Below are 27,936 nucleotides of genomic sequence, written 5' to 3'. Positions count from 1 at the left end.
AAAGAGTCTGAAATGCAGTACTTGGTTGCAATCTCAAAAATGACAGAATGATCTTAGTTTGTTTCCATGGCAAACTATTTACTATCACAGTAATCCAATCTATGTGCCAACCAATAATGCTGAAGAAGCTGAAGTTGAATAGTTCCATGAAGACCTACAAGACTTCCAAGAATTAACACCAAAATAGGATGTCCCTTTTCATCACAAGGGACTGAAATGCAGAAGTAGGAAATCGAGAGATACCTGGAGTAACAGACAAGATTGGCCCTGGAGAAAAATGAAGCAAGGCAAAGGCTAACGATTGTGCCAAGAGAATGCACTGGTCATAGCAAACACTCTCTTCCAACAACACAGGAGATGGCTCTGACACATGAACATCACCAGATGGCCAGCAGTGAAGTCACATTGATTATATTCTCGGCAGCCAAAAATGTAGAAGCATTATACAGTCAGCAAAAACGAGATCTGTGGCTCAGATCATCAGCATCTTGTTGCAAAATTCAGACTTAAATTGAAAAAAGTAGGGAAAGCCACTAGGCCATTCAGGTAAGGCCTAAATCAAATAATTTATGATTATACAGTAGAGGTGATGAATAGATTCAAGGGACTCGATCTGGTAGACAGAGTGCCTGAAGAACTATGGACAGAGCTCCATAACATTGTACAGGAGGTGGTGACCAAAACCATCCCCAAGAAAAAGAAATGCAAGAAGGCAATGTGGTTGTCAGAGGAGGCCTTACAAATAGCTGACATAGACTCGCCAGTCTCACAAATTTCTCTCTTAGAACTGCTTTTGCTGTGTCCCATAGGTGTCAGATCATTGTGCTTTTTAGTTTATTTGTTTTCATTTGTTTCCAAGTATTTTTTATTTCTTATTTTTTCAGTGGCTGTTCAGTAGCATATTATTTAACCTCCATGTCTTTATATTTTCTGAGATTTTTTTCTTGTAGTTGATTTATAGAGTCATATCTTTGCGGCCAGAAAAAATGCATGATATTACTCTAATGTTCTTGAATTTAATGAAACATCTTTTTTTCCCCTAGCATGTGGTCTATCCTGCTTAAGTGCTCAATGTACACTTGAAAGGAATGTTTTTGATTGTTTTTTGCTGTTTTGGGACTGGATTTCTATAGATCTACTTATATCTATTAAGTCCATTGGTCTAATGTGTTATTTAAGGTCTGTGTTTCCTTACTGATTCTCTGTCTGATCTGTCCATTGCTGTAAGTGGGATCTTAAAGTCCCCAACTATTATGTTTCTGTCAATTACTCCCTTTATGTCTGTTGTTATTCGCTTTATGTATTCAGGTGTTCCTATGTTGCACGCATATACACTGTTGTATCTTCATCTCAGAATGATACTTTAATCATTATGTAATGTTCTTCTCAGGGCCTGGTTTTCAAATGTTCTCTAACTTCCTATGCTCCTCTTATAACTGTTCTCATGCCACTGTTGAATATACACATTTCTACATATTTTCATCTGTTCTCCCAGTCTCGACTTAGAGTACTTTCTCCTGTTGATTCTCCAAACTCTCTTTAAGAATCATATGCATTGTGAAGATTAATGTCTGCTGCTAAGTCACTTCAGTCGTGTCTGACTCTGTGCGACCCCATAGACAGCAACCCACCAGGCTTCCCCATCCCTGGGATTCTCCAGGCAAGAACACTGGAGTGGGTTGCCATTTCCTTGTCCAATGCATGAAAGTGAAAAGTCAAAGTGAAGTCGCTCAGTCATGTCTGACCCTCAGCGACCCCATGGACTGCAGCCTTCCAGGCTCCTCCGTCCATGGGATTTTCCAGGCAAGAGTACTGGAATAGGGTGCCATTGCCTTCTCCGGAAGATTAATGTCAGGCATCATTAAATGGTTCTAACCATGCCATATATATGGGGCTTACCAAGGTGCTCAGCAATAATCTGCCTGCAGTGCAGGAGGCCCAGGTTCAGTTCCTGGGTTGGGAATATCCCCTGGTGAAGGAAATGGCAACCCATTCCAGCATTCTTGACTGGGAAATCCCACAGACTGAGGAGCCTGGAAGACTGTAATCCATAGGGTAGCAGAAGAGTTGGACATGAATTGGTGAGTAAACAACAACATCATATATATATATATAACATATGCATATACATATACACATATATATTACAGCCTAGTGTGCTGCAATCCATGAGGGCTGCAAAGAGTTGGACACAACTGAGTGAGTGAACAATAACAACATATTATATAAAATCACTGAACTATACAACCTAAGACATACAGTATACTAACACATATATATGGAATTTAGAAAGATGGTAATGATGACCCTCTATGCGAGACAGCAAAAGAGACACAGATGTGTAGAGCAGTCTTTTGGACTCTGAGGGAGAGGGAGAGGGTGGGATGATTTGGGAGAATGGCATTGAAACATGTATAATATCATGTAAGAAACGAATTGCCAGTCTATGTTTGATGCAGGATACAGGATGCTTGGGGCTGGTGCACGGGGATGACCCAGAGAGATGATATGGGGTGGGAGGTGGGAGAGGGGTTCGTGTTTGGGAACTCATGTACACCCGTGGTGGATTCATGTCAATGTATGGCAAAACCAATACAGTATTGTAAAGTAAAATAAAGTAAAAATTAAGATTAAAATAAATAAATTAATAAGATAAAAAAAGAATTATTGCAAAACACTGAAACTATCTGCTATTAATTTATACTAATTTCCAGCTAAAGATAGTTTGCTCAGAAGACAATTACAATTCATAAGAAAGTGAGTCAAGGGAAAGGAGATGTAGGGGCAGTGCCTAATAACAAAGCAAAAAAAAAAAAAAAAAAAAAAAAATCCTGAAACGACATTGATTTGTCCCAGAACTCCAGAGCAACTACAGGATTTTTCCATCTTTTGACTTAGTTTATTCTATCTTTCCCATTTGTTTTAAATATATGTTTATTTGCTGTTAACTATGAAAATATATGCTTATTCTGGAAAAACAATGAGAACAGTGCAAAGTAAAATTGAAAGTTCCCCTGAATTTCTTAAAAAAAAAAAAATTGTTAGTACAACTGTTGTCACAATTAAAAGACTATAAGTTAATGAGGCATCTTTATAATTCCTATGTCTAGGACAGGCCCTAAAATATAGCTGCTGCTGCTAAGTCACTTTAGTCGTGTCCAACTCTGTGCGACCCCATAGACGGCAGCCCACCAGGCTCCCCTGTCCCTGGGATTCTCCAGGCAAGAACACTGGAGTGGGTTGCCATTTCCTTCTCCAATGCATGGAAGTGAAAAGTGAAAGTGAATTCACTGAGTTGTGTCCAACTCTCAGCAACCCCATGGACTACAGACCACCAGGCTCCTCCATCCATGGGATTTTCCAGGCAAGAGTACTGAAGAGGACATAACAAATCATTTGGGAAAAATAAATGTATGTGTGACTGTCATCCATTTTTTTACTCAGCAAACCAGCATAGTTAAAACTAGGACATATCATGTACTGCCTTAATGCCAACTCTGGGCCTAGCTTCATAAAGACATAGGGCTCTCAAGAACTATTTACTCTTAACTGGTATGGAGTGGTCAACTAAATATACTTAACAATTTAAAGCTAAACTGCATCCATTCTGAAGTAGTTGAGTCCATTTAATGGCAAATAATAAATCTAAAAGATGGGAAAATATCTAGGTGATATTCTGCTTAACTGCCACCACACCGGTATCTTTTTCCAGTCTTTTCTTTTTTAGCTTTTAGTTTCTGTTTTGTTTTATTCACCATATAAATACATTATATCTCTATGCTATTTCAACCTGCATTTGTTGATATGCCAATCTCTAGGCCACGTTGTCTTGAATGAAATACATTTTTCCCTGTTTCTATTAGATTAATGATGGTATGTCCCTTGTTTCAACATTTTACCATCTGAGAAATGACTCTTGAATGTAGGCTGAATGGTTTTAATTTCACCTTAGAAAGGGGCAAGAAGAAAATGGTCTCAACAAATCCAAGTGTTTTGATTTATAGGTAAGCATCACTCTTGCAGGTGCTTCTGAATTATAAAAGAGAAATACAATTTTCTCTACTACAATAGCAACTGGTAAACAAAATCATAAATATTCTGCTATAGTTTGATTCACACATTGACTTGGCTATTACTATTACTATTGGCTTGGCTTGTTACTATTACTAGCAACACTTCTCATATTCAATACTACAGCATTAATTTTGCTACAGTTAAAATACCACATGGTCAATGAATAGCAGAACCAAGTAAATATGCCATATTATACTACTACTACACATACAATGAACGGAGGTCAAATGGAGAATTGGGTATCAACAAGAATAAGTTGGCAACAGAACTGCACTGAGATCCTAATTTAGCCTCACCATCCAGAATGAGACTCGGAGGACCCTGGGATAGAATTAGTAGTCTTTTCAATTTTTCTTTTCTTCTGGTATTTAGAAATTCTATTGCATCTTATCTCATGAGAGATCCTGGAAATAAATCTTATTTATTTATTTTTCAAAGATTGCAGGTTCCTCTAAGATCTGGTTCTTAGAATGCAGAGCAGCTAGTTAACAGTGGATGGTGGGATTTCCAAGAAAGAAGAATCAGGAAATTCCACTCCAGAAAATAAGCAGAATATTCTGGAGCCAAAGGTAAACTTAACTTGGTGGGAAAGTCAATTGTGACTGAGAAAAGTTTACCAAAATCAATGCCATTAAATGTCCCTCTCCCTTCAAAACAAAATCTGACACAATAATGGGGGGTAAAAAAAGACAACCAAAAAAGCTGATCTTTTTTGTAAAAAAAAAAAAAAGTTACCAAGTTTGGCCTTTGTTACTACATTAGGTTAGACATATTTAAATTCTGCCTCTTTAATTAGGCAAACACACTCTTTGGTCTTTTATAGTTGTAATTCAATTGTTTTCTTGTATTTCACTTGAGCCAAGAAGAAATTTTCACATTGCCAGATTTGTCAAGGTATATCCATAAATGACAGGCTTCCCAGGTGGCTCTGTGGTAAAGAATAAGGCTGCCAAGCAGGAGACACGGGTTGGATACCCGGGTCAGGAAGATCCCCTGGAGGAAATGGCAACCTGCATCAGTATTCTTACCTGAGATATCCCATGGATAGAGGGGCCTAGTGGGCTATAGTCCACAGGGTCGCAAAAGAGTCAGACACAACTTAGTGACTAAACAACAGTCCATAAATGATAATAGTAGGAAATGAAAGCATTTTAAGAAACAAAACTAATAAATAATATTCCTGGTTCACTTCCACACAACAGCAAAATCAAACCTTTGTTAATGACTACAAATATAAGTAGTAAGCTATACCATGCCTTTAATCCAATGTGGCTGTCCTGTATTTTCCAATGCAGCAACAGCTTGACTACTTTATTCAAATTTCTACAAGAATGCATGGTTTCATCATATACATATTCATGGGTATGTATCTTGTCCCCACATCTAAGCACCTCCACCAACCACCTCCCAAGACCTGGGTTACCAAGCTTAGGCTTTCTAATCACTTTCTATTTCCATGTGAACGAAAGTATTAATTTAGAAGTATGCCTTGTCCTAAGATTTCTTCCTCTTTTCTAGGTGCTTGAAGAATATTGTACTGGGGCTTAACAGGCTGCTAAATGTTCACTTAACATCCTTCCTCTATTTAACATTTCTCAACATGCAGCATATGATTCCCAGCCCTAGAACACCATCCTTCCAATTTCTTCCTAATTACAAACTTCCTGCCCAGCATGTTTCCATTAAGAAAGCTGGAAATACTAAGGTTGAAAAACACTTTAGAAATAGTTGATCCATAAAATAAGAAAGCTATTTTTACTAAAGAAACTTAAGGTAGATGTCAATAGAAGATTCAATGTTGAAGCTGAAAATAGACCATAATATATCAATTCTAAAAAATTCTTATATATGTTTTGACCCCTGAAGACCCTATTACTATAGACAACAGTAAAGGAGAAGAAAGAGAAAGTGAAATAGAAAGATCATCAAGGTCTGAAAGCAAAATTTGAATTTTTTAATCTAAATTCTATTCCTCCAAATTTAGAAAAGTAAGCATAGTCATGTCTATCCTGGAAGAGAAAGTGTGTAAATTTTCACTTTCCAAAAGAGACAATAGAGAAGGAAAAAATTCACCTATTAAATAATTCTAGCCCTATAAATGCAGCACTGTAACTTCAATTGTTGAAGCAAATTCTAAGGAGTCTGTAAAGATGACCCCTCTGTTAGTCATGCAATGAATCATAGAAGGCTATGGTCATGGCCTCTGAAATGATGAGAGGCCATGTCACACAAAAAAGGCACCTGGTATGAAAAACTTCACAGGATAAAATGGACATATCTCCACAATAAGAAAGCTCACACCTCTCTCTCTAACCAAGTTTTACAGTAGAGAAATGTACATGCACATTCTCAAGGAAGCATTTCCATCTTGACCACTTCAACAGCGGGCACTGCTGAGTGCCCCTCCAATGTGTCTGGTACCGACCATACATTTTTTCTAGACTGGAAGCATTACTGCACACTCATGGCTTTTCAATCCATTGACTTCAGTAAATCTGGGCCAGTTTTTCAGTTCTTATATATTATCACCATGCCAAACTCCGAAACAAAAGGACTGTATACACCTAATGAGAGCCTACCATGAAGAAAGTTGTTTTTCCTCCCCCACTTTCTTCCTTATTATTTTCTTATTATTTAAACTCTGGCAATAAGAGAATGGATCCTTGATATCTGAAAATGATATTTCTGTAGAAGTTCTTACATTCACAAAAAAAAATCTCTCTTATAGAAAAAAAAGAAAAAGAATGTTACTACCTCTTTGCTAACTGGCTGATTCCAGCATACTGGCCCCTTAGCATGTTGCATTCATTTCTGTTCCTGATCTTAGGTCTATTTTCTCATTTAATTTTCACAATGATCCTTTGCAATTGAGGAAATTATTAACACTAGTATTTTTTAACTATTCCTAAGTATTGCAAGTAGCAGGACTTAAGGATAGTTGGCAAATAGGCAATAAAATTTTAAACTTGTGAATGCTGAAGGTCTATTATACCAAGGAGAATATGAGGAGATGGTATTGGAATGCATTTCCATTCTAATCAGCAGCAGACTCTGGCCCCGGTACTGGCTGCCTACCTTCCTTGGCCCTCTGTGCTGTGGACGCTGGTGTGCTCTGGGCACAGTACACTTCTCGGGTCTGGATCCCACCTCCACAAATGGGTCCCGTCTCATGCCAGTGGAGGTATTGCTGCTCAAGAAGGAGAGAGACTTGGCATTCTTTCCATTCAGAGGTCTTCCAGGAATACCTGTTTGGTGTGGTTTGTTTAAAAGAAGAAGAAGAAGTAAGGAAAACACAGAATTCAACAGGAAACTTATGTTATTGACATCAAATGTATGTAATCATCTCTCTTTCTAGTATCAAATCTTTGCCTATGGATAAAGACATTTACCAGCTTTGGATACTAAACCTCTTTTATTTTCTTGAGAAAAAGTAGGCATTCTATCATGCTAATAGCACAGGACCAGAAGATTGAATGAAGGAAAATATGGATAAATAGTAGAGATGTCTCAGCCTTAAAGCTCTAAGAGAATAAAGAATCAGAGAAAGGACCCTGGTAGTCCAGTGATTAAGACTCTATGTTTCTAATGCAACAGGTGTGGGTTTGTTCCATAGCTGGGGAACTAAGCTCCCACATGCCACATGGCATGGCCAAAAGAGAGGAAGGAGCTGGAAACCAAATGAGCTTAATTCCCAGCAGCTGAACTCATCATGGTATATAATTCCACAAAATTTAGATGACTTGGTGTGAAAGTTGGGCTTTCTTTTTTAATTAGTAGGACAGTGTATGAATGTGTGAGTATATTATTTTAAATGAACAGAGACTACATCCAACTTTTCAACCTTATTGATACAGGTATTTCTATCAGTTCAACCCCATTGAAATAAAGTTATATATATTAAAAATGAGTTCACCATCAGTTCAGTTAAGTCACTCAGTCATATCCGACTCTTTGTGACCCTGTGGACTGCAGCACACCAGGCTTCCCTGTCCATCACCAATTCCTGGAGCTTGCTCAAATTCATGTCCGTAGAGTCAGTGGTGCCATCCAATCATTTCATCCTCTGTCATCCCCTTCTCTTCCTGCCTTCAATCTTTCCGAGCATCAGGGTCTTTTCCAGTGAATCAGTTCTTCTAATCAGGTGGCCAAAGTATTGGAGCTTCAGCATCAGTCCTTCCAATGAATATTCAGTACTGATTTCCTTTAGGTTTGTCTGATTTGATATCCTTGCTGTCCAAGGGACTCTCAAAAAGTCTTCTCCAACACCACAGTTCAAAAGCATCAATTCTTTGGTGCTCAGCTTCCATGCACCACTATATTTAATTGGTGAGTTGTCTGTCTTTTTTTCACAGGTATACAGACATGCCATTGTTATACTGACTTAGAATATGTCTTCTTGGTTTACATCTGATTGAGATACACAGTGATAGACATGCCCATGCACACACAAATAAGGGGGAAGACATACTGAAGTTTCTACACAACTTACAGAAAATAAAGCAACAGTAATAGTGCTACATTCATACCTAGAGAATGCTTTCAGACAGAATCTCCTTTTGTGGTTTATGAGAGCGTTCCTCAAGCCCATGACATTAATATAACACAAGAGAATTCACATAAATATCAGCAAACTCATTAGTTACTGGAGTAACAAACCAAACCTAAGAACATTCTCATATCTGCTGTCCCATTTCATGTCTTAGGAAAAATTTCTCAGTTTGGGGATTGTTCAAAGAAAAAAATAGCACTAAAAAAAATAAACATACCTCACCAAGGCCCTGGCCTTATAAAAACTAGAGTAAAACCAAAATCAAGTAACAGACATCAAAATCAGGAAGCAAATCTCTAAAATATGTAAGAGTGAGCAAAGCCCTTGACAAGGAGGGTGGTTGTCATTCTAAAAAGCTTGAAAGCTGAGGATCATCAGTCTTGTGAAAAGCCCATTGTAGTAAAAGAATTTGGAAAATCCTGTGGGGTTTGTTGTAACAGGATTCTGCTCCCTTTGCCTCACTACTTCATTTTCACAGGGTTTTCCAAGTGAAAATCAGTCAGAGAGCTGGACAAGAGTCTGACGTGTAGAGTTAAGTCCTGCTTACACTAGGTGAATATAGACAATAATATGTTTCTAATTCCTGGGCATGAAAGATTGAGAAAAGTCTAAGTCTTTCCAGAGATGGTCCTTCTCCAGAGGTGATGATCCAAAGCTCTTTCTCCTCCCTAAACAGAGGGGTCACCTAGACTCCACGGTCATGCAGGCAGAAGGCTTATCTCTTGTGTCTCTGAGTCTCGGGGCACAGGTAAGTTCTCTTGTTTCTGGACTCTAAGGCAAGGCACGGTATGGTAGGGGTGGGTTAGCTGGACAGTTACCACATTCTCATTTCAAATCCTCTCCTCCCACCGATTGCCTAAAAGGGCTCTCTAGCTATTAAGGAGGTCAGATGCAGTCCTACCCTAAGGCTCCTATAGCAAATAAGGCGGGAAAAAGGTGCAGTAAGGTGTGGACGACAAGCATGCTTCAGAATCAAACAGGCATGGTTTGAATCTGAGCCTTTCCACTTACTAGTCATGTGACTTTGGCTCAGTGCTATTTTCCTAGCTGTAAAATAAGGGTAATAACACTGAATGTGGATCAAAGCACATAACAAATGTTCAATAAATGTTAATCCCCTTTTTAATGTCCTTTTGCACCTGTTTTTTGGTCTCCTGCTGACATAGAAAACACACACACACATACACACACACCCAACATTGTACTTATGAGAACTTAATTGCTTTTATCAGAAGTTAATATTAGGGATCCAGGAATGCCATAGTCTTACCTCCAAGAATCAAAATTCAGTAAAGAGCATTAAAAAAAAAAAAAACAAAACTTAGAGCATTTAGAATCATAGCAAGTCACGTTAATTTGTTCACTTGTTTGAAAGGAATGGGCCATGCTGCATAAACTGCTTTTTCAATTAATTTATCATGACCAAATGGAGGAATTTTGGAAGTCATTTTAGAGATAAATGAAAAGAAAAGTTTAATGACTATGGTTTCCTATAAAGTAACAAAAACCCTGTTGGTAGCTCTTTAACCAAAAACATCCAAATTCCATTCACTGGCAAACAACACATTCTCTAAAAAAAGAAAAAAGAAGACATTTATCATGATTGCTATTGCTTACCACCTCAGAGAAAATACCAACCTAGCAAGAGGCAAAGGAAAAAGCACACTAGTGAAGGACTTTATTCCTTTTAACATGCTGGTCTTTTCATAGTCTTTGCTTTTTTATTTTTAGTTTTTTTTCAAATGCAGTATGTTCAGTCACAAATCACCTAGAAGCCAGGAAAGCTGAACATTCTGAACTCACCCAACCTGGGAAAGTATCTCTAGCATCTGACAGAATAAGAAATCAAAGGAGTCTTCTCAGCTAAATGTTGCCTGCTATCTCCCTCAGAGGCTGTGACAGGAATAGCCCTCCAGCCTCTGGACAACTTGGCTTCCTGACTGCCAGGGACATTCTCTTTAATGTCCAAGTCCACAACAAAGACCAGGTCTTTCCACCCTCTCTCTCCCAACTCTGCTGCCTTTCAAGCCTTACTTCGTCTTTCTGCTTAAGAGAGAAACAGGAGGTGTCTCAAAGGCCAAGATCCTTCCTCTTGTCGATAATGAACACTTTGAAACCAACTGTACAAATGCCTCAAGTAAAGTAAACAGCCATGACATGAAACCAATTAGTCGATCCTCATAGCCCCTCATGAATGGAGCTCCTCATGAATAGATCCATTTGTCTTGTCACATGGCCTGACTGAACAAGAGAGACAAGGCATTCATTTATTAAGGCTTCTAGGATATCATGACATATACCCGAAGCAATAATAACAAAGTTTTCTGCATGCTAAGTCTGTTACAGGCACTGCATTAACAAATCTAGGTGTATAACTTCATGTAGTCTTCCCAACATGTCTATAAAGAGACTTGTTGAGAATATCATCAGTTAGGTTCAGTTTAGTTAAGTCACTCAGTCATGTCCGACTCTTTGCGACCCCATGGACTGAAGCACGCCATTAGAATTTGAACACTGTGGTCACATAGGATCAAATTCTAGCATTTTCAGGAGATAAGAACAAGTTAAAGAGAAAAATAAAATATAAACCAAATAAATGTATCTAATTGTAAAAATTCAAGTTTCCACAAAATGCTGAAATGACAGTGTTTTGATGACTAATGCCTTTTCACAGCCCTGAAATCAAGCTCATTATTTTGCAGCCTGGTTACTGTGAGTGTTAGGGAAACCTGCCATCAACCTTTTATGTGAAAATGATTCCAATGACCTCACCCTTAGTGAGACGTCACACTGTCAGCCACTTATATGCTGAATACCCAAGGGAAACAACTTGTGTAAGAATATTTCAGTCAATGCTAAGGTACGTATGCGAGATGGATGGCAGAAAGGAATTAAAAGTAGAACTCCCTAGGAACAGAAATAAGCCTGCCCAATAGTAAGCAAATCACTTACTCAACCATGCAGTTATCCCTTTTTTCTTTTAAGAAGTAACTCTTGAACTCTAATTATATGTCAAGGCTGGATTCAGGCAATAGAAATGCATAACAATGATCAAGACAAAGCCCCCGACCTTGAAGAGATGATCTTCTAGTGGGGTAGACAGACAGAAACGAACCAAAACAGAAGATGGCATCAGCTAACATGTCCATCAGAGAAACATGGATGAGGAGAGCTAGTTCAATGCTGTGACCAGGAAAGCCTTCAGAATGCTGAATAAAATAAAGCAGTGGGCACAAGAAGAGGTGGACAAGGAGCACTCTAGAGGAGAGTATGTTCAAAGGCCCCAGGGAAGGAGAGTGCTTTGCACTTGGTAGGAAAGCTCAGAAGCCAGTGTTGTTGGAACCAGAAGGTCAAGGTAGGAGGGAGAAAGAGGGAGAGGTAGGCAGGGGCCAGGCTACGGAGGGAGGACTATGAGTGTTATTCCAAATGTGCTAGGAAATCACTGTCAAGTTTTGAGGAGGGTGAAAGAGTCATCCTGGCCACTGACTGAAGGACATACTGCAGGGGAGTGGAAAAAGGGAGATAAACTTAGAGGCATTTGTTACTCTCGGAAACATGCTGCTGAAGCTTCAGTTGGGGCACTCACAGTGAATATGAGAAGTGATCAGACTCTGGATATTCTGTGAAGGTGGAGACAGCCTTCTGGTGATTAGATGTGGGTGGGAGAGGACTTCCCCAGTGGCTCAGCGGGTAAAGAATCTGCCTTCAAAGCAGGAGACACAGGTTCGATTCCTGGGTCAGGAAGATCCCCTGGAGAAGGAAATGGCAACCCACTCCAATATTCTTGCCTGAAAAATCCCAACGACAGAGGAGTCTGGCAGGCTAGAGTCCATGGGATCACAAAGAGTCAGACACGACTGAGCAACTAAGCATAAGTGGGAGAGAAAGAGAGGAGTGGGGAATAATTCCAGGAACTTGCCTGGGGGTCCAGTGGCTAAACATTTGTACTCCCAATGCAGGGGTCCCAGGTTCAATGCTGTTCAGGGAACTAGCTTCCTCATGTCTCAACTAAGAGTTTGCATGCCATGACCAAAGATTCTGTATGCCACAAGTGAGACCAGGTGTAGCCAATAAAATAAATAAATAAAAAAGAATGATTCCAAATTACTTTGCCCCAAGTACTAGCAGCATAATTTCTTGGCACTGAATTCTTACCTGAAATAGCCCAGGAAAGGGGACAAGAACTCAGATATCAGGTAAATGAATAAAACCTGAATTTCACTTCTATACTCTGCTTTCTGAAGCTGTCTCACACACCTGGAACTCACTGGCCAATTTCTTCATATGTCCCCCATAATTTAAGTCTACTCTTAGGAAATAGCCAATAAATGTATTCATGGGATACATAATAAGTTACACATGTGTGCTTGCTCAGTCATGTCCAACTCTTTGCCACCCCATGGACTGTAGCCTGCCTGGCTCCTCTACTCATGGAATTCTCCAGGCAAGATTACTGAAGTGGGTTGCCATTTCCTATTCCAGGGGATCTTCCCAATACAGGGATCGAACTCAGGTCTCTTGTGATTCCTGCATTGACAGGTGAATTCTTTACCAACTGTGTCACATGGGAAGCTCCACATATTGAGAGTTATTATTAAATATTTCATGTGAAAAGGTATATGCAATTTACAAGAAGAAATCAAGATTAAAACCAAAGAAAGAAATCTCTAGTGGTGGGAATACATATTTCCACAAAGAAATAGAGGAGACAATTTCTGGATTAGGAAAAGCTCCCCAAGGCCTGGAAATCTCATCCTCTGGGTAGCCAGCTTGTCTTCCTGAGAGTACTGTTGTCTAACCCTAGGACACCTGTACTCAAAGTATTCTCCAAATTTATGGGGGAAGGCTAGAAGGGGTAAGGAATGAATGCATTGCTCTGAAGCAAGGAATAGAGACATTCTAAATTAGCAAAGTCAAATTAGAAAAGTAGGTACATTTAGTGACTATTTAAAAAAGACTTTCATCCTACTAAGGTGACATAAACTGATTTTAATAGCAGTAGTATGGCAAGACCATCAGAGTTTTATAGCAACCCTTGCCCTTTAGAATGCATGCTTTGTCACTTTCAGAAGGCTTAGAATTGCTTACAAAGTGTGGATTTCTTTTCTCCTTCTAAAGGCTTAGATCTAAAGCAAAGCAACACGGAATAGAATCTTCAGTGATCTAACAATGACAGATTGAAAGAATAATTGCATTGGTGAATGGTCATGTTTTGGCTAAACACATATAGCTTTGCAAACACTCTTGGAATTGAAACCCTAGCACAATGTATTCAAATTAAATGTGCGTATATTAAAAATCAGTGTACTGCAGCATGACTAATTTATGATAATGTCTGTTGTCCTTTTAAAATTGTAAATGCATTTAGAAAAGAATTAAGTTGTCATTTTTTGCTGAACAGACAACCAAAATAAAGAGAACTGATCGAGCTTTATGTGTTTTACGCTCTAGTAATTTTTTATTGAATAGAGTGGGACTATTGATTATGGTAAGCTACTCTCAAGTGCAAAGCTCTTCGCTCTTCAGCAGATGACTCTGCCAGTCAAACTCCATGTATGCATTATTAATAGATTTCTATCACTACGCACAGCACTTAGCAATACGTTAACTTTCTTACACTAACAGGGGAACAAATCTTCCATCCAGGAGAACTGAAAGTGGTACAACAGGGACTCATGAAAAAATATGCACCAATAAAAGATGGACTCAATAAAAAGGCATCCGTCTTCTGCTGAAACAATTTACAGATTCTTTGAAACTGCTATTTCTTTCCCAAACAGATTCTCCTGAGGGTTTCAGGTCATGACTCCTTTACTACTCAAGTGCTGTAGAAAAAGCTGCTTAATTAAAACAATTTTAAAAAGCTTCCTTAAAAAACACATTAATTCATTTAACCACCATTTATTGAGCTTCTATTATGTGCAAGGTGTTACTATAGTAGAAAACCAGTGGGAAAAGATCAGTAGATGTGGTAGGCAATGCACGTGCCATTCTTTTCCAGAAGCCAGACTTTTACAAATGAAGAATCCACCTGCGATATGGGAGACCCAGGTTCAATCCCTGGGCCAGGAAGATCCTCTGGAGAAGGAAATGGCAACCCACTCCAGTATTCTTGCCTGGGAAATCCCACGGACAGAGCAGCCTGGTGGGCTACAGTCTAAGGGGTGGCAAAGAGTCGGACATGACTGACTAACACTAATTAATTGTGATCTCATTTCTCACCCTTCTTGAACCTACTCTTACAACGAATGATGACAGCAACTTCTTTTCTGGAAATCCAGACACACTTAGCAAAAGCAAGGCAGCCACTGGGGAACACTTTCCATCAAGTTCTGTGTGTTCATGCCTTCCCAGGGGAGATGTCCATGTCGAATATTCTTTATGAAGCCAATTTTAGATGCCTGTTATACAAACTGACTTGAATGATTCACACATGTCATATTAAGTATCAGTATGGAATAGAGCACCCTGTGCATAAAATTGTTCTGTTACTGACCTACATTTGATGATCTATCCATTGTCTGCTGAGCATTTACTCTAAGCCAGACACTTTTATAGATGCTACCCACTCTGAAGTAGAAGAGGCAGAAAAAACAAAACAAAACAAAACAAAAAAAAACTAACAAAAAATCCATATGTTTGGGATGAGTTATGGGAACATTACCAACTATTAAACACTTTTAAAGAACATAGTTATAAGGTTTGAAGACATGCTAGTTTTTAATGAGAGTATTATACAAGAATCTTAAAATGAATAAACTATGACAGACTGAAATTTCCTGAGTCCTCCACTAATCAGCACAGTGAAGGCTAAGCAGATGTTTAACAAACATCTCTTTAAGACACAACATCCCTCTTCTAACACTCACTTCATTCAATGGGCAAAGGAAGCCCAAATACTAAGCCAACTTTTATCCACCATCCCTTCTCTTGGCACCATTACTTGGCTTTAACACTCATCTAAAAAAAAAAAAAAAGTTATCAATTGATCCTCAGAGTTTTCTCAGGAAAAATAACTTTATCTAGAAAACATAAAATCAGGTTCAATACCTTAAAGAGAAAATAGGAAGGAACAGCCTGACCACAGCAGGTTGTTTTAAAAGCATATCAAAGTGGGTAGAAGACCCACACAGACCTCTCAAAGTCTGCACAGACAGACCTTTTGCAAAGAATCTCTAGTTCACCCAAAACAGACTAGAGGTAAGGAAAGAAAGTTTATGAGGCCTCATATTTTTCAGTGTCAGACCAGAGTGTTGAAGCAATGTTTAGGAAATTGTTTTTTCTGGGCAGTAATTCACACACTCTATGTAAAATATCAGCCATACAGTGTCTGCCTAGAGATCTTCTTAAAAGTTTTACTCTATATTGGTCACTGTTACCTTTTAAAATCACTGTCTTATATTAAATTTCAAATGTTAAATTAACATTTAAGAAATACAACAGTCATTTCAGTGTGAAAGCTGTTGTCTCCTGGGGAGATTGTGGAAGTTGCTGGTAGGTCATCCAAGGTGTCAATTCCAAGATGCTGACATTTTTCAGTATTCTTGTTTGTTACTGTGTGTTCAGCCAGAACAGGCTCTCTGCTTAAGTACAGAGGGTCTGGAGTCATAGCTGTTGTAGCATCATGTCAGGTCCCAGTTGTCTGTGTCCTCTGCCTTTTCTTATGCTATCCAGTAACCAGAGGTTCAAAATTGGGAAAGGAGTACGTCAAGGGTGTATATTGTCACCCTGCTTATTTAACTCATATGCAGAGTACATCATGCAAAATGCTGGGCTGAATGAAGCACAAGCTGGAATCAAGATTGCTGGGAGGAATATCAATAACCTCAGATATGCAGATGGCATCACTCTTATGGCAGAAAGTGAAGAGGAGCTAAAGAGCCTCTTGATGAAAGTGAAAGAGGAGAGTGAAAAAGCTGGCTTAAAACTCTACATTCAAAAAATGAAGGTCATGGCCTCTGTTCCCATCACTTCATGGCAAATCGATGGGAAAACAGCATCCTTTTGAAAACAAACTTAAGGCTATATGTGTGTGTACATGAGTGTGTGTGTTAGTTGCTCAGTCATGTACGACTCTGTGAAAGCAGCCTTAAGCTCTTTCTCTCACAAAGATCCTAAAGCTACACTGCTAACTCCCTTATATAGTTGACTCTTGAACAACTATAAGAGGTGATGATATTCCACATAGTCAAAAAATTGGGTCTGTTAGTCCATCCTTTGTATCCAAGGTTCTCTATCCATGAAATCAACCAACCTCAGCTTGCGCAGTGCTGTATTATTTAGCATTTAAAAAGTCTGCGACTAAGAGGACCTGCACATCTCAAACCCCGGTTATTCAAGTAGCAATCGTAGTTTTAAAGTTTCCCAAGTCAGCTTAACACAGGCTGGCCTCAGCCTTTCAGGTTAACTTATGCTCAATGCCTCGAGGAATCTCCAAAGTATCCAGTGTCTGGGCACTCTTCTAGCAGGGGTTCTTCCTGGTCACAATTGCTTTCATGGAATCATGCCTTAGGGATTGGCACTCACAGTGTTCAAGTGAAAATGTTAATTAGTGGAGTCTAGCTAGTGAAGGGCGGAGGAGCCTGGTAGGCTGCAGTCCATGGGGTCGCTAGGAGTCAGACACGACTTCCCTTTCACTTTTCACTTTCATGCATTGGAGAAGGAAATGGCAACCCACTTCAGTGTTCTTGCCTGGAGAATCCCAGAGATGGCGGAGCCTGGTGGGCTGCCGTCTATGGGGTCGCACAGAGTCAGACACGACAGAAGCAATTTAGCAGCAGCGGCAGCAGCTAGTAAAAAGAGTAGCCCCTGAACTACACAACTAAAAACCACTGTCAACAGTATTATTATTGGAGGAAGTAGGAAGTAAGCACATCTCTAGCTCATCTCTTCTTGGAATACATATTCTTCCTCTTATTAACTGAAACGCTAATTTCCTCACTTGCTTCAAGTCCTCCTCCAAACCCCAGTCCCTGATCCTGCTCATTCAAATGAAGTTTCTCTAATGACACTCTAATTCTATAACCTGAGCTGGCCCCCATTACAGCATTCCAGGAGTTTCTATCTTTGCCCTGTTCTAATGATTCATTTTTTTCTATATTTCATACACAATATATATAGTTTATTTCATTTATTACATTTATTTAGTATATCTTCACTAAAATTTAGATCCCACAAGAGGAAGGGAACTTTGTCCAATCTATTTTCTGAGGTATCCCAAACATTTAATGTAGTGCTTGGCACATGGCAAGAGTTTAAGAGTATATTTACTGAATAAAGGAAAACATCTACAGCAAAGATGGTAGAAGGGTAAAACCAAGTGACATTCCAAGAGAGGACATTTTCCTACTAAGGAGAAGGATGGTGAATTAAATTTCTTGATACATATGAAGTGCTCATGAATTCTGGGAAAGCAGACATGGAGATTTTTGATCCCTAAGAGATTTTTTTTCTATTTTCCTTGTTCATGATGAATTTTAATCACCAGTGTCAAACTGGAAACAAACAGTTAACACACAGTTTTTATGCCTTCCTGAGGCAGAGGCCACAGCTCAAATCTTAGACAAATAAGAATGTCAGCCAATGTTAATTTTGTTGTTGTTATTTAAGTGTGCTCCTCCCCACCACCAACTAGAAACATTAGTAAACACATCATTCTCCCTAGAAGAAACTGGTTGGTACTCAGTGAATTTTCTAAGCCTCCTATCTCCTTCAAATTCACTCTTTGAGAAGGTTTTTAGAAAATGTCATACTCGGTAACATTTCTATACAGCAGATCTAGAGGCCCAGGTTAACCTCCAATGAACTTTTTGTCAGGACCTGTTTTCCGATGTGAAGGTTCAGTCAAATGAAGCTCAAAGTAGAAATTAATCTTGGATAAATCTTATATGCAGAGTATACCATGTGAAATGCCGGGCTGGATGAAGCACAGCTGGAATCAAGATTGCTGGGAGAAATATCAATATCCTCAGATATGAAGATGACACCACCCTTAGGGCAGAAAGTTAAGAACTGAAAAGCCTCTCGGTGAGAGTGAAAGAAGAGAGTGAAAAAGTTGGGTTAAAACTCAACATATAGAAAACTAAGATCATGGCATCTGGTCCCATCACTCCACGAGAAATAGATGGGGAAACAATGGAAACAGTGACAGACTTTGTTTTCATGGGCTCCAAAATCACTGCAGATGGTAACTGCAGCCACAAAATTAAAAGATGCTTGCTACTTGGAAGAAAAGCTATCACTAACCTAGACAACATATTAAAAAGCAGAGACATTACTTTGACAACAAAGGTCCAAGATTCGGACACGATTGAGTGACTGAAATGAACTGAACCGAACATCTTGAAGTATTACCGTTCCATGGTATTATGTTGGGAAAAACGACACGTATGAATGCATGTTATGTGTATCTATACCCTCATCTGGGTGTATGTCTTCACTAACATGAGAGTCAGTGTGAGGTACTGAAAAGATCACTGACCTTGAAGCCAAATGGACTTCAACTTGAATCAAAAGCGACAATGCCAATTTACATCACTTTTTACTATTAAAAGCCCCATTTAGATTATAAACATATTATTCTAAGTAATCTTTATAACATCTCTGGTAAAGTTATTGACCTACAGCATATACTCAATAAAAAGCAGTCATTCTTAACAAAGTTGATACAACTCAACTTCTTCAACATCTTCAGGGAGGTACCACTCTTACTTACAAGAGAATTGCATAGTTATTGACAAAGAAAAGAGGAAAATGGAGGATATTTATAACTTAAAAAACTGTTGAAAATATCAGGAGAAGGTCATCAGCCATTCCTTGAAAAGGATGAAGGAAAAAAGTACATATGTGAAGTTATCATTTAACTCAGATTCTATTTCTGGCAGCCTAACATTGAGAATCTTCCTAAACTAGGCCTCCATAGGGAAAAAAAAAATCTTCAAATCACTCAGAAGAATAATTTTCTATTCTATTAAGTTATTATAGAATAGATAATATGCCAAAGAATGTTCAAAGTACCACACAATTACACTCATCTCACACGGTAGCAAAGTAATGCTCAAAATTCTCCAAGTCAAGGCTTCAACAGTACGTGAACCAAGAACTACCAGATGTTCAGCCTGGAGTTAAAAAAGGCAGAGGAACCAGAGATCAAATTTCCAACATCTGTTGAATCATAGGAAAAGCAAGAGAGTTCCAGAAAAACATCCACTTCTGCTTCATTGACTATGCAAAGCCTTTGACTGTGTGGATCACAATAAACTGGAAAATTCTTATAGAATTTTTGGAAATACCGACCACCTCACCTGCCTGCTGAGAAATCTATATGCAGGTCAAGAAGCAGCAGTCAGAACCAGACATGGGACAATGAACTGATTTCAAATTGGGAAATGGACTGGTTTCAAATTGGGAAAAACACATCAAGGCTGTATATTGTCACCCTGCTTACTTAAGTATATCATGCAAAATGCTGGACTGGATAATGTAAAAACTGGAATCAAGATTGCCAGGAGAAATATCAATAACCTCATATATGAACATGACACCACCTTTATGGCAGAAAGTGAAGAGAAACTGAAGAGCTTCTTGATAAAGTGAAAGAGAAGAATGAAAAAGCTGGCTGAAAACTCAACATTCGGAAAAGTAAGATCATAGCATCCGGTCCCATCACTTCATGGCAAATAGATGGGGAAACAATGGAAACAGTGACTGACTTTGTTTTCTTGGGCTCCAAAATCACTGCAGATGGTGACTGCAGCCATGAAATTAAAAGACACTTGTTCCTTGGGAAAAAAAAAAAAAGCTATAACCAACCTAGACAGCATATTAAAAATCAGAGACATTACTTTGCCGACAAAGGTCCATCCAATGAAAGGTATTGCTTTTCCAGTAGTCATTTATAGATGTGAGAGCTGGACTATAAAGCTGAGTGCCGAAGAATTGATGGTTTTGAACTATGGTATTGGTGAAGACTGTTGAGAGTCTCTTGGACTTCAAGGAGATCAAACCAGTCAAACCTAAAGGAAATCAGTCCTGATTATTCATTGGAAGGACTGATGCTGAAGTTGAAGCTCCAATACTTTGGCCACCTGATGCAAAGAACGGACTCATTGGAAAAGACCCCGATGCTGGGAAAGATTAAAGGCAGGAGGAGAAGGATGACAGAGAATGAGATGGTTGGATGGCATGAGTCTGAGCAAGCTCTGGGAACTGGTGATGGACAGGGAAGGTTGGCATGCTGCAGTACACAGGATTGCAAAGAATCAGAGATGACTGAGCAACTGTATTGAACTCATTTCATTATGCCTTCCAAGAGGAGAGTCTCTTACTGGTGGAAATGAACCCACCTGAAAATGACAACAGTAAGGATCAGCACACTGGTAGCGCCTCCTATGTGCTACGCAGTGGGATAGACAGTGCTAGTCTGCAGCTCTTCAACCTCCAACACAGGCAGCATATTTAGACACATGTTATTGATGAGGGGAAGGTCTTAAAGAAGTCGTATAGCTTTTTCAAACATATACAGCTAAAAAGCAATGTTATACAATTTTAACCGAAGGTCTATCTAAGCTCAAAAAGGACAGAGACCTCAGATTTTATTTCCAATCTCATGCTTTGCCCCAAAATTAGTGTCTTGAAAGATTGAACACATACTCAATACAATTAGGAAGGATTCTGTGACAGTAGGTTAACCTGTCAAGAATCAGGAACTACATCTGCTTTCTCTGCTTTTTCAGGCAAGAAATGATATAAATCTAAGTAGTCATCTTACTAAAAAATGAACAATCAATATGTAAGGAGTATGTTGAATCAACCCAGATTTTATGGTGAGGTGGAAGAAGTGAGCGACTAAGAATGTGAAAAGAGGAACTGCTCAGAGATACCCTACTCCCCAAACTCTGCCCTCCTCTTACACGCATTCTTTCAAGTACAAGGAATAGCCAGGCCCATCAACAACACCAGGTGAGTTTGTAACTGCTTACACGTCACATATCCCAGGTGATTAATTCCTACAGTAAGTTATGTTTTGCTTCACTGTTTCACTGAGGAAATGGTCTCAAATCTTAGATACAATAAGAAACTAGAAAAGGTCTATCTAATATAGCTACAGACTTAAGATATAGTTCAGGGCAGCTGTGCAGCAGGAATTATCACAAATTCATCCCCAGCCAACTTCTGCACAACTTCTATCATTATTAGACTGAGTCCATTGTAAGCCAACAACCAGATGAAAATACACTGGGGTCTTCACCAAAGGCAACATAATCGGGCAAAATATAACCAATATCAAGGTATTCAATTTAGCTATTAATTTATGTCAACCCCTTTCCAACATTTTCCATTTCCCTAGGGACCTGAAATAGAAACAGTGCCCCAGGGTGGCAGTGAATTTCAGAGAAAGAGTGTCATTAGAATCAGGGGGCTGTCATTCATTAACTATGTAACCTCAGAAATTGATTAATCTCTCTGAGCATCAGTGGCCTTATTTACAAAATGAAGATGCCTATGAATGACTTCTTAGGTTATCAGAAAAATTAGGTCTGGCACATCAGGTAATGATAACTAATGGCTATTAAATATTTATGCTGTGGCAGGTGCTGGATGAAGTGAATACGGCTAGTAGAAGAGTAAACTGAGGCACTAGATTTAACTCATTTGCCAAAATGCACATAACTGGAAAGTCTCAGAAGTAGGATTGGAGGCCAGGGAATCAACGCAGCCTATGCCCTTACCCCACTGCATTCTACTGCCTAATATGAAACTTGGCACTGAGTAAAGACTCGACAAGTATGAGGCACAGCTATAGTGATTGTTAACATGTCTATATCACATAAAATCAGATCATATAGAACAACTGAACACTCATGCCAAAGAACACAATACCTGGGACATAAGTGCAGAAGCTCTCCTTCGACAATGCAGGCTTCTTTCTCGAGAAGTTCAGGGCAATCCTTCCCACCTCCAAGAGCAATGTGCTTCACATCGCGGCTCCTGCTCCTAAATCCTGGTGAGAGACTCCCTGAACGACAGGTCTTAGAGCAGGGGCTCCAGGAAGACCACTCAGTGGTTTCACAGTCTTTCGGCATGATGCAGGACTGGACAGTCAAAGGGAAGGAATCTTGCATGCAAAGGCTGAAGGAACAGAAACAGAAAACAGCAGGCCATGGGCTAAATGAGTGCAATCACATTATGAAGTACCTAGACTGGATTAAAAGCAAACAAACAAACAAACCTGAAACCTGGGTTTTTCAAGTTTTCAAGATAAGCTCTAAAGTAAGAGGAAAAAAATTTTTTTAATGTTAGAGGCATCATGATAAACCTATTTAAGGTCTTACATTAAGAGTGAATACTCGATTTCACCTGAAACCGTGAAGCTACAATGTTTCACTCTCACAAGACACATAAGTAAGATGAGTCTATCTTGTACCTTGTCCAAAGCATCCTCCGAAATAATGGAGGACCTTCTCATGTGCTTGCACTTTCTGACACAGCCTACAGTTACTCTTTGTTCAGAGGTTCCTCAGTGTCAAATACTGCACTGTGCTTCACAGGCATTTTCTTACAACAGTCTCATGAGTTTACCTATTATTACATCCATTTGTAGATGAGAAAACTTAAGGTCAGGAAGGCTAAACCATTTGTGTAAGGTCACAGAAAAGTAAATGTAAGCTTTTGAGTATTAATCTGTCCATTCTTTTACATACTGGTCTATTAAAAATAAACAAATGTGGCATTATGTTTCCCCATATTGTTAGCCTCTGCGCATCAATTTCCTCATCTGCAAAACTGAAGTGCTTTCAAATGCTAACAATGTAATTGGAAAACAGATAAATAAATAACAAGATATGATAAGGTGGTGAACTCAACATAAAATCATTTCCAATGATGAAGAGAAAAACTAATGAGACAGTAATAGACCACACAGGAAAGCTGGGGGTAAGGATACGGGGGCAATTCTAAAACAGATGGTCATCTGAAACACACTTTAAAAAATTAATGAGAACTTCCCAGGCACAGAAAGAAGACCTAAAATTAAGTCAAATAAGTAGCATATTTGTAGCCTTTAGATAAAATTTGTGGTTATAGGAAGCAGTGGTATGCTAGAACTGGACATACTATTCAGCAAGGACAAAGTGTAAAATTTTCAGAATTTTGCAAGCCAGTTGATTTCATGTGACTAGCTTATACTTAGCCATGGTCAGAGTAGCTACACTACAGAAATCAGCAAATGCTACAAATCAAGCCCCGCTACCCTACTCTGAACCTTCAACCATCAGAACTGGTGGTCAAATATTCAAAAGCACACCAATGGGAGAAATTAAAAGCCATAAATGGACATATTTATGGCACATGAAATTCAAAGAGAAAAGTAGATAAATATTAGGAATGTAGTTATGTAAAAAGTATGTCTGGAAAAGCTTCATGTCATGGACTAAGGACTTTGGATTTAATTGAGTATTAAATAATTTTAAGTGGAGGCAGATTCATGTAGGAAGATAATAATAATTCAAGTATTAATTGACATTTGTTTCTTTTTCATTTTGTTTTGCATTTCCCTTCTTCAGTCAAAGACATCCATTACTTCGAATGAAAGAAAAGCATAATTTTGACAGGAATATAAATCAAAGAAAGGGTTCAAACACTGTTCAAACACTAACTTTCAAAACTGGGCCTATGAAACCTGGTGGAACAACAGCTACAGACAGAGTTTGGCAATAGCTACTTTCTACATATTTAAAAAGAGATAAGTATTAAAATGCTTCCAAATTTCTGACTTGGAAAAATAATGAAAATTAAGGGAGCCAATAGATGGGGAAACAGTGGAAACAGTGTCAGACTTTATTTTTTGGGGCTCCAAAATCATTGCAGATGGTGACTGCAGCCATGAAATTAAAAGACGCTTACTCCTTGGAAGAAAAGTTATGACTAACCTAGATAGCCTATTCAAAAGCAGAGACATTACTTTGCCAACTAAGGTCTGTCTAGTCAAGGCTATGGTTTTTCCAGTGATCATGTATGGATGTGAGAGTTGGACTGTGAAGAAGGCTGAGCACCGAAGAATTGATGCTTTTGAACTGTGGTGTTGGAGAACACTCTTGAGAGTCCCTTGGACTGCAAGGAGATCTACCCAGTCCATTCTGAAGGAGATCAGCCCTGGGATTTCTTTGGAAGGAATGATGCCAAGGCTGAAACTCCAGTACTTTGGCCACCTCATGCAAAGAGTTGACTCATTGGAAAAGAGTCTAATGCTGGGAAGGATTGGGGGCAGGAGGAGAAGGGGATGACAGAGGATGAGATGGCTGGATGGCATCACTGACTCAATGGACGTGAGTCTGAGTGAACTCCAGGAGTTGGTAATGGACAGGGAGGCCTGCTGTGCTGCGATTCATGGCATCACAAAGAGTCGGACACAACTGAGTGGCTGAACTGAACTGAATAAAGAAATAGATTATAGAAGACGGTGCAGGGGAGAATAATATATGTTTACATTAGGCCAGATCAATGAGTAAAATATGGTGAAATTTCAATACAGATGTCCTTCATGAAGGGCACTAGGTGGCACTAGTAGTAAAGGACCCTCCCACCCCCTGGCACTGCAGGAGAACTAAGAGACATGGGTTCGATCTCTGGGTGGGAAAGATTCCCTGGAGGAGGGCATGGCACCCCCCTCCAGTATTCTTGCCTGGAGAATCCCATGGACAGAGGAGCCTGGCAGGCTACAGTCCATAGGGTCGCAAAGAGTTGGACATGACTGAAGCAACTTAGCAAGCATGCGTGCATGCATCCTTCATGAAACCACAGAGAGTTAATATGGTTTTCAAATTTCACAATGATGTAAACTTTTGGTACAATATTTTTAAAAGTCTATTCAGATCATATGATCCCCTTCAAAATGAAAAAAACAATGTGTACCTCATTATCATTACTCACTTCAATTAGATATTTGGGGGTATTGGGATTGAGAGAAAATAGGAAGAATCTTTGTTGAAAATTTCTCACCTAAATCATAATGTACCATCATTGTACAATGGGGAGAACGGAGGAAATGACCACCTCTTTTAAACTTATGACAAAACAGAAAGCTGTTGATTAACAAGTTTCTAGGTTTTGACTTTTCAGAAATCATAATTGGCTGAGTCATGTCCAGACACAAATTCATATGTTGAAGTCCTAACCTTCGATACCTCAGAAAGTAACTGTACTTGAAGACAGAGTCTTTAAAGCAGTAATTAAGTTAAAAAGTGGTCATGAGGGTAGGCCCTAATCCTGTATGACTGGTGTCCTTATAAGAAGAGATTAGGGCCCAGACACAAGCAGAGGGAAGAGTATGAGAAGACATGGAAAGAAGACAACCTTCTACAAGCCAAGGAGAGAGGTCCCAGAAGAAATCAGTCCAGCTGACACCTGATCCACCCTCCAGAATTGTGACCAAATAAATATCTGTTGTTTAAGTTACAGTCTATGGTATTTTGTTAAGGTAGCCCTAAGAAATGGATTTAATAAAGTTTTTAAATTTGTGCATACTTTTATAGAGTTTTAATTTCCAAAGTTGATTTTCTTCTTCTTTTCATAATGGAGATCCCACACTATACAGTTCTCTGTCTACAGAAGTAGTGGTTTGGTCCTTACCATTTACCAGTTGTCATTATCTTCTCTGAACTAACTTTTCCTATTGGACCGGAAGAAGGGGTAAGACTCCAACAGTACAAGCATTTGCATGGAGCTGGATGAATTAATCAAGGGGTATTGTAATTCTGAAAACAGCTTCTAATTCTTGGAATTAGGAAGGGCATATGTTTTAATGATTACATATTTACTATTTTAATGTTATAATTTAATAGCAATATTTAATATTATTTTTACCAACTTACCTCCTTTATTAAAAAGAGTAATCATAAAAGGTACCACATAGAGCCCTGGTGTAACATAATCAATGAGATTATTTCTTTTTCTGAAATAGTGGATTAAGCACTAAATGGTCTATCAGAATTATCTGAATCCTGAATTCTGTATCAAAATATATTTGCATGACCTTAGTCTCAAGGCTACTTAGATTCATTATCTATGGGAAAAAGAATAATAAACTGTGATCTGCTTACCCTGTCCAGAGTTATAGTATTAATATCTTTCAGCCCAAGTAGAGTCACCTTATAAACTAAAGCCCCAAACAAAGACTACTGTCTATACGCAAATAAGACTCAATTCTTTCACAGAAGGTGACATGCCTTTTTCATAAAACAGACATATACTGCTAATGTAGCTTTAAGAAAAAGGCAGAAAAGCCAAGGTAATTAAACCTCCTTGACATTTATAGAGTATGTTGTCATTTGCAAATTACTTCACAAGTATTCAAGTGTAAAGGAAACCTTTGAAACCAAAAATTACTCTACTTAATACTACTTCCTCTGGAAATGTAAGGAAATCTCTTTACTTACAAAATAAGGACAGAAACACTTATAAAAACCAACAGAAAATTACCCTCATTTCATTTACGCTTCAATTACTACTTTAAGATAATATTAAAGAAACATTCAGGAAAGCTGAGTAATATAACAAACACTCTCATATTCTGCTAGCAAAAGCTAACATCTAGCTACAGATTTCATTAAATAAACGTTTAAAAATTATAAATTCAGGTAAACAACCTATGTCTTTTACAATCTTAGTTCCATCTCTCTTCTTCATACACAGCCACTACCTTGAAATTGATTTCTATTCTTCTCTACACATTTTTATATTTTAAGTAGGTATATGTTCAGAAATAACATTTATTGTCTGGTATGTTTTCAAAATTTTTACTTAAATATTGCTTTATTATTCATATTACTCTGGAAATCATTTTTCTCATTAGATATTATGACTTCTACATCCATTTGAAAAATGCAGATATGGCACATTCATTTTTATTAGTGAGCAATATTCCAACAAGAATACAGGACAATATACTTATTCATGTTTTCATTAGCTTACCTTTTGGTTGTGCTTAATTTCTTTTGATTCCATAGGATTATGTTTTAAACTTCCCTTTGCATGTCTCTATGTTGCTATACATCTGTGAGCAAATTCCCTTGTATTTTTGCCTGAAGTTGGGCCATAAATATTCATGTAAAGCAATATAATAGGTATTGTGATATTTTTCCTTTCCTACATGCTAAAAATTCTTGGTATTATTAGACTTATTTTTTTCCCAAATGTTGAGTAATTGTATTTGTTTTTTCCAGGTTACCACTGAGCTGTATTTATATTTTTCTTGAAACATTAGTGACTACTCAGATTTCTATCCTATGAATTTACCATTCATATTATTTGTGCAT

The 27,936-nt window shown here is 38.5% G+C and overlaps 1 protein-coding gene across 1 annotated transcript in view; it reads right to left on the bottom strand.

Annotated features, from left to right (window-relative positions):
- The window catches only part of THSD7B (thrombospondin type 1 domain containing 7B), a 1,038,357-nt gene that overhangs the window by 642,227 nt on the left and 368,194 nt on the right, over positions 1 to 27,936 (bottom strand). The window contains exons 4-5 of the mRNA XM_018062396.1: positions 22,505 to 22,753; positions 7,150 to 7,319 (exon numbers count right to left, since the gene is read on the bottom strand). Coding sequence (XP_017917885.1) covers positions 7,150 to 7,319; positions 22,505 to 22,753 — 419 coding nt within the window. The remainder of the gene's footprint in view (positions 1 to 7,149; positions 7,320 to 22,504; positions 22,754 to 27,936) is intronic.

This window comes from Capra hircus, chromosome 2, assembly GCF_001704415.2.
Source record: "Capra hircus breed San Clemente chromosome 2, ASM170441v1, whole genome shotgun sequence".
Lineage (NCBI taxonomy): Eukaryota > Metazoa > Chordata > Mammalia > Artiodactyla > Bovidae > Capra > Capra hircus.
This window is presented reverse-complemented; position numbering and strand designations above follow the sequence as displayed.